The following is a 7307-nucleotide window of genomic DNA, read 5'->3' on the forward strand; positions in this document are numbered from 1 at the left end:
GCATCGTTGTTTATTAACCAACATCTTGTTTAGTAGTGCATAATATTATTGAAATTGCTACTCATTTAAACATGTATGAAAATAATAATCTTCTGAGAGATTATGTAGTTTCTATGAAATTTAAATTTTTAAAATATTAGAAAAAAATTCCTTTATTGTATGCATTTGCTTTTATTTTAGATCATAGAGCTAAAAACGTAGGGTTTTTTTAGATTTCTCACAATTCTAGGTAATGCTCTTGGCTATAATTATTCTACTTATTATACTAATGTTCGTTCTAAGTTATTCGATATTTATAGTGAATATGAAACAAAGTATGCTGGAGTTCGCTTGCAACGACCTCCACTAGCACCCACAACCAGTAAGAAAACGACAACGTGAGGAAAAATATTTAGTAGAGGTTCTTCATCAAGAAGTTCAGAATTTTCGTCACGATCGTCTACGACTATGAGTGCTAGAATTACAACATCCAGAGGGGAGCTAACTACCTTCATCGGCAACGACGTTATTAGTCATGAAAAAGAAAATTTTAACATATTGCATTGGTGACATGAGCATAAGACGAATTATCCAGTGCTTTCACTATTAGCACGAGATTTGTTTACGTTTCCAGTATCTACAGTTTCTTCTGAGGCCGTATTCAGTCTTACTGGAAGGATAATCGAAGAGAGAAGAACAAATCTCTCAAGTGAGATGGTGAAAATACCCACCATAGTAAAAGACTAAGAGCAAGCTAAAGCGCGAATGCAACACACTGCAGAGAACACTGAGCTTGAAGTTTCATTTGAAAATTTGTATCTGGATGTTGTTGACACTTAAGAACATGTAATTTCCAATTTTTTTAGCTAGGTTGTACTCTTTTTTCCTTTATAGAATTTTTTTTAATCAGACAACCTATCAATAAAGCTCATTTTTAGAATTAATTATGTCGTCATTATTTTTGATTTTTTTATGATTTTTCTTTATTTTTTATTTTTTTATTTCCGAAGTGTTGTTGGGCCGATGTAGCACAACCGTGCCGTTCGGATCGCTCGTGCCTCCGCTGGGCCGCCCGTGCCTCTAGGCCTCTCAGGCCGACCGTACCGTCGAACCGCAATCGTGCCTGAACCGACTCAACACGGTACGGTGATTGACGGACCGTACTGTGAACCGAAGGGAGGCACACGGGCCAACATGATACAACCTGTTACAATAATCGAACTGTTCGAACTATACCGTAGTCAGATCATACCGAACTAGATTCGTATCAGACCGACCCAAATAACCCAATTGAGCATCTCTGGCCATATTCCACGGCACAACACTCCTCCCACGAACCCTAACCCAGGATCAGGGATCCGGGAAGGGCCACGCTATCCGGGCCGTCCATTTATCCGGGAGACATGGAGGACTATGTAGCCACAGCTCCAAACAAACACCCGGGCTGTCATCACACAAGCACAACAGTATTAACTCTGTTCATCCATCTCTGACCATGAATCCATGATCACCTAGCCGAGCTCCCATCCCTCACTCTCCTCCCTCCCCAGATTCCCGCCCCCTCCGCTCCTCTTCCCCCCTCCGGCCTCTTCTTGTTGTGCGCGCACAGGCGCACAGTCTCGAACAGTAGAGGAGGCTGTATTGAGGAGGGCACTGCACTGCAGGAAGGCTGCAAAGCTGGCCGGTTCTGCTCGCTGCGTTGCCCCAAACAGTGAAGATTCTCATCCCCCAGATCAAGAGGAAAGGTAGCTTGTCAAGCTGAGCCTTTTCCCAATTATGGACAGCCAGCAGCGAGCGGGACAAGTCTGAGGCCGCTCGCCATTGCTTCCGGTTGTGGTAAGCGGCTGGAATTCCTCCCCTGGAATCCTACCAAGATTGGATCTTTTAGGCCCGGTAATGGAGAAAGGCGGGATCTTGGCGGCGCCTTCTCCTGCCTTTCTTGGTTCCGTGGGGGGTTTTCTTTATCATTTCTTGATTCATGGTTGCATTTGTGAGTCTGCTTATTCATTCTACGGGTAGTTGGTTCATCTGTTCGAGCTCCCTATTCCCACGGAAACGCGGGTTCTTGATGTTCCTTAGCAGAGTAGGGCAACAGCTAGGCGTGGTTTCTCTTCTTTTGCCTTTTTGTTTACCCCCCCCCCCCTTCTTTCCCCTTTTAAGTTCGGTCGTAGCATTGGTAAGTGTGTTTCCTGGTTTCTGTTAATCTGCTTTGGGCCCCAAATGTCATGGAAAGTGAGGTCCTGTCCTTGTAGAAACAACCTTGGGGGTGTGATCGCCGCCTTGCCAAGTTTTGCCTTCAGTGTTTTTTATGGATTTGGGAAATGCCATGGAAGTAGCATTGCTCATCTGTGTATTCGAGATTTAGCTAGAACAAGTGGCTCATTTTTTGCTACCAAATACCAATTCCTGGTGGCGCTTTTTTGTGACTTTTATTTCTACTTTTCTCTATCAAGAAAGTACACGATGCCTTTGCCCAACTTCATTTTCAGTGCCGACTACTAAAATTGTGTAGGTCCTACCTTTTGCCCCGAAATGGGACTATCATTGCAAGTAGTTGTCATGTGGAATGATGACATCCTGTGATTGAAGGGAGAATTTGTGCCATCCCTTAACCTTCTAGGCCCTAATTTTATAATTTGTCTAGTCACTATCACCTATAGAGAACAAGGGGTGCAGACCTGAGCCATGGCTTTTGCAGATTCCTCTTACCTGTTTATTTCTATATCAGATGCGCCATTCAAATGGATCATATTTCTTTATACAGCTGATTGGTGGAGTATGCTTATTCTATCACCTGCCAGAGATACTAAATTCAGATTGCTTTGTTTGCGTGGCTCTCCTTGCAACCAGAATCTATTCCTGAAGAATAGCAGACTGTTCCACAAGTAGCTGTTTTATTCGCAGATTTGCTATTTTGACTATTGATTGCCCGATTCATTATGAGTCTATAAATTGGAAGCGCATTCACAAGATTACCAGCTTTCGAGTCTTTTCTGACATTTTCTACCTCAGGTTATTAGTCTTGAAGATCATGTTTTCTGACTTGTTGCTTCTCATTTTTAGGGCCACATATTCTCCTATCTATTATAGGTCCTCAAATTGTTGGCAAAATGAGGCCTTCAGATGACAGGGCACAAATCTCAGGTTTTGCACATTCGGAAGAATCGTCACTGGATGTGGAGGGGCATTGCTACCATCAGCAGTCATTCCCTTGTTCTCCATCAATGCAACCAATTGCTTCTGGGTGCACACACACAGAGAACAGCGCGGCATACTTCTTATGGCCAACGTCGAACCTGCAGCATTGTGCTGCCGAGGGACGTGCAAACTACTTTGGCAACCTTTCGAAAGGACTTCTGCCCAAGTCTGGCAGGTTGCCCAAGGGCCAGCAAGCAAATAGTTTGCTTGACTTGATGACTATAAGAGCTTTCCATAGCAAGATATTGCGCCGTTTTAGCCTTGGGACGGCAGTGGGCTTCCGCATCAGGAAAGGGGTTCTGACAGATATCCCTGCGATTCTTATCTTTGTTGCTCGAAAGGTTCACAGGAAGTGGCTTGATCCAACCGAATGCCTTCCTGCTATTGTTGAGGTAGGGAAACTTTAATCCATATGTATTTTAGTTTAATGGACAAAGCTTGTCTTTTGTACTTTGAATTGGTTTTGTCATGGTCTTAATAGCTTTCACTTAGTTCGATCATTGACAGGGTCCAGGAGGTGTTTGGTGTGATGTTGATGTTGTTGAGTTTTCCTACTATGGTGCACCAGCTCAAACTCCTAAAGAACAAATGTTCAGTGAGCTTGTTAATAGGTTGTGCGGCAGTGATGAATGTATAGGTTCAGGCTCTCAGGTACACCTTTGTTCTTTTCTGCATTGATTGATTTAAAAAGATATATATCACGTGGATTAAGCGGAGCATGCTACCATGTGCAGCTGTGCACAATGGTTTTATTGGACAAAATCATGTACCACCAACTGTACTACTAGTTTTGCAAGGAATTCAAATTTGTCAAGTTTTTTCTCAAGATTTTACTAGTAAGGGGGGGGGGGGGTACTAATTGTACGTCATGCATAAGATTATGCCAAGGACTGACAGTTACTTTGTCAGTTAGCCTTATCATGTAAGATGCCGGGTTAAAGCTGCTACCCTGAATCCTGCAAATGTTCAGTCCATTCAATTGAATGTTCTGATAAGCAATTATAATTAATTTTCCCTGTTGAAGTCGCTGCTGTAGCGGCTAATGCAGCATATCATTTGAGATACTGTGATTGGATTTTGTGCTTAAAGCTTGGTAACCTACACAAATCTGGCTGAGGCTTCAACACTCAGGCCTTTTATGTGTTGCTGTGTTTCTTTCCTTAGTCATCGCTTCTCTTTGAAACAAATAGACTGTTTTGTCTTTCAGCATTTTTGTTGGAAAAATATACTTGAATTGCGTACTCTTGAAGTTAAAGCAGCTGATAGCGCTTCTCTTGATGATGCAATGGATGATTCAAGAGGGCTTGCTTCTGGACACTTCCTCCTTACAGATCTTGTTTCGTTGTTTCAGATTGCAAGTCAGGACACTTTTGGAACTTTGGGTGCAGTAGTAAAACGGCGAACTGGCAACAAGCAGGTCGGTTTCCTTACCAATCGGCATGTCGCAGTTGACTTGGACTATCCAAACCAGAAGATGTTTCACCCATTGCCACCCAATCTTGGGCCTGGTGTTTATCTTGGGGCTGTCGAAAGGGCAACATCGTTCATCACGGATGATGTTTGGTATGGAATTTATGCTGGAACAAACCCAGGTAGAGCAGTTACAGATTATCTGTTTAATATAGGAAATTATGTATTACTTACAGGGTTAATTGCTCAGTTCATTTATTGTCTATTTAAATATGCAAGAGACGCCGCCATTAATTGATCTATTCGTATCAAGCAAGACTTGACATTTGTGATTCTACTGATTTTTGTCAGCCAAATTAATGCCAATTTGCCCTTTGGACTACTACTTGCAAACAAAGCTACATTAATTTTATTACGGGTTTAAATAAAACTTATTTTTGTGTTACACTGGTCAAGTAGTACATTTACCTTTTGTTTGGTTGATGATTCCAAATGACTATACTTACCCTTCCAATTCCCAAACATATATGCTACATTCCAATGGACCTGCAGAGACATTTGTACGAGCCGACGGGGCATTCATCCCATTTGCTGATGACTTCGACATCTCAACTGTCACAACTACAGTTAGGGGCGTTGGTGACATTGGGGATGTCAAGGTTATAGATCTACAGTGTCCGCTTAATAGTCTCATAGGGAGGCAAGTATGCAAAGTCGGCCGAAGTTCTGGTCACACAACTGGAACTGTGATGGCTTATGCCCTCGAGTACAATGATGAGAAAGGAATAAGCTTCTTCACTGACCTCCTTGTTGTTGGTGAGAACCGCCAAACATTTGATTTGGAAGGTGATAGTGGAAGCCTTATTATCCTGACTGGCCAAGATGCTGAGAAGCCACGCCCTATTGGAATAATATGGGGTGGAACAGCAAACCGCGGGAGGCTAAAGCTTACAAGTGATCATGGCCCTGAAAATTGGACCAGTGGAGTCGATCTTGGCCGCCTTCTAGATCGTCTGGAACTTGATCTTATCATAACAAACGAATCACTCAAAGGTTGATATTTTCCTCTGTTTTCAGTTATATGTGTTTTATTCATTTTTGCAGTTCTGTTCAGATAATTTGAAAATACAATGTGCTGTCCAAATTTCAAAATTATGATGAAATGCTCAAACAAAAAATAAGTTAACTGAAAAGGACCTGCTGATGGCATTGTAGTTGTTCATGATATTTCCATGGTTGCATAACTGATTTTGCACACTTATATTGTTTTTGTTTCATGATACAAAACTGATAGAATTTGTCCGTGATAAAGATTCCGTGCAGCAGCAAAGGCTTGCTTTGGTGGCTGCAGCTAACTCTGCCGTTGGGGAGTCTTCCACAGCAGCTGTTACCGTCCCTGAAGAAAAGGTGGAAGAGATCTTTGAGCCTCTAGGGATCAAAATTGAGCAGCTGCCTCGGGATGGCCTGCCGGTCTCTGGAACTGAAGGGGAGGACGCAGCTGTGACCAATGTGGAAGAGCATCAGTTCATCTCAAATTTCGCCGGCATGTCCCCCGTGCGCCGTGACCAGGATGCTCCCAGGCACATCGCCAACCTGAACAATCCATCGGAGGAAGAACTCGCCATGTCGCTGCACCTAGGCGACCGGGAGCCCAAGCGGCTACGCACGGACCCAGAGTCAGAGCTCGACCTGGAGAAGTGAAGCGCTCGTTTCGGCGTCTCAGGATGATCATGTGGACAATCAGAAGTGGTAGTCCAAAGGTTCCCTGCGGTTCAGCAAACTGAACCTGCAGTATTAGCTTGAACCAGCAGCTTACTGGCGAAGCAAAGCATATCATGCACCATGGTGAAACTTGATTCAGCCCCTGTAGGATGTTAGGTGGTACCCCAGCAGTTTTGCTGTGCCCTTGAGACCTTGATATACACATTGCTGAATCCCCTATCTTGGAGAACAGTGTGCAGGGAGTGATGAGATAGATGGCCTTCATCACTTTTCCCTTATAATCATTCATGATGTTTCATGACCAGTTTCTGGAGATCTTCTGTCTTCATTTCCGAAACTAAACTGCGCTATTTCTGCTGGTAGCATCTTATATGCTCTTTTCGGTCGTAAATACATACTATTTTGAATAAGATATTGTCTCTAATGTATAATTTTAATCACTATTTTATATTAGAATATATTTATAAAATCTGTTGAATTTGTGATATTATGAAAGTATTTTTTAAGATAAATCTAGACATATGATTTTAAGGTTTCTAAACTAAATACTCTATCCAGTTCAAAATAAGTGTTGTTTTAGGTTGTATGCAGTTAACTGTTTCAAACTTTAGGTACCAATTATTTTTTATGTATTGAGTTTAGATATTTGGAGTTATGTGATTCAGTATTTGAAGTTCGGAGGGTTAAATAAACGGTTTTAAAGTTTGAGGTTATTCAGACACTAGATATAATTTAGGGAGTATATTTGTGATGCCCGTTTCTTTTCCTATTAGGCCAACCCATCTCCCTGCGTGCATGGCCCAGTCTAACCCGCTTCTCCTTCTCTTGTTCTATTGCTGACGCGCGATCTGCCGTCGTCCCCAACCTCCTGTGCTCGCTCTCGCAATTGTCGGTCGAAACCGTTGCCCACGTCCTCCACTCTGTGCCTCGACCTCGCAACCGCTCGCGGCCTGTGCCTATAAAGGCTGCCCCAGCCTCGCTGTTCTCACGTCCCCCAA

The 7307-nt window shown here is 42.9% G+C and overlaps 1 protein-coding gene across 2 annotated transcripts; it reads left to right on the top strand.

Moving 5' to 3' along the window:
- Nucleotides 1–1358: 1358 nt before the first annotated feature.
- Nucleotides 1359–6622, top strand: LOC133924974 (protein NARROW LEAF 1-like). Of its 2 annotated transcripts, XM_062370740.1 has the most exons (6): nt 1359–1815; nt 3043–3569; nt 3685–3828; nt 4529–4769; nt 5140–5640; nt 5900–6622. In XM_062370740.1, the coding sequence occupies exons 2-6, from the start codon at nt 3090–3092 to the stop codon at nt 6286–6288; spliced, it is 1755 nt and encodes a 584-aa protein (XP_062226724.1). In that variant the 5' UTR covers nt 1359–1815; nt 3043–3089; the 3' UTR covers nt 6289–6622. The 2 variants fall into 2 exon arrangements, with proteins under 2 accessions (XP_062226724.1, XP_062226725.1); XM_062370741.1 differs by lacking the exon at nt 1359–1815 and having other exon boundaries at nt 1866–3569.
- The last annotated feature ends 685 nt before the right edge of the window (nt 6623–7307 follow it).

The sequence above is a fragment of the Phragmites australis genome, chromosome 7 (genome assembly GCF_958298935.1).
Source record: "Phragmites australis chromosome 7, lpPhrAust1.1, whole genome shotgun sequence".
NCBI lineage: Eukaryota > Viridiplantae > Streptophyta > Magnoliopsida > Poales > Poaceae > Phragmites > Phragmites australis.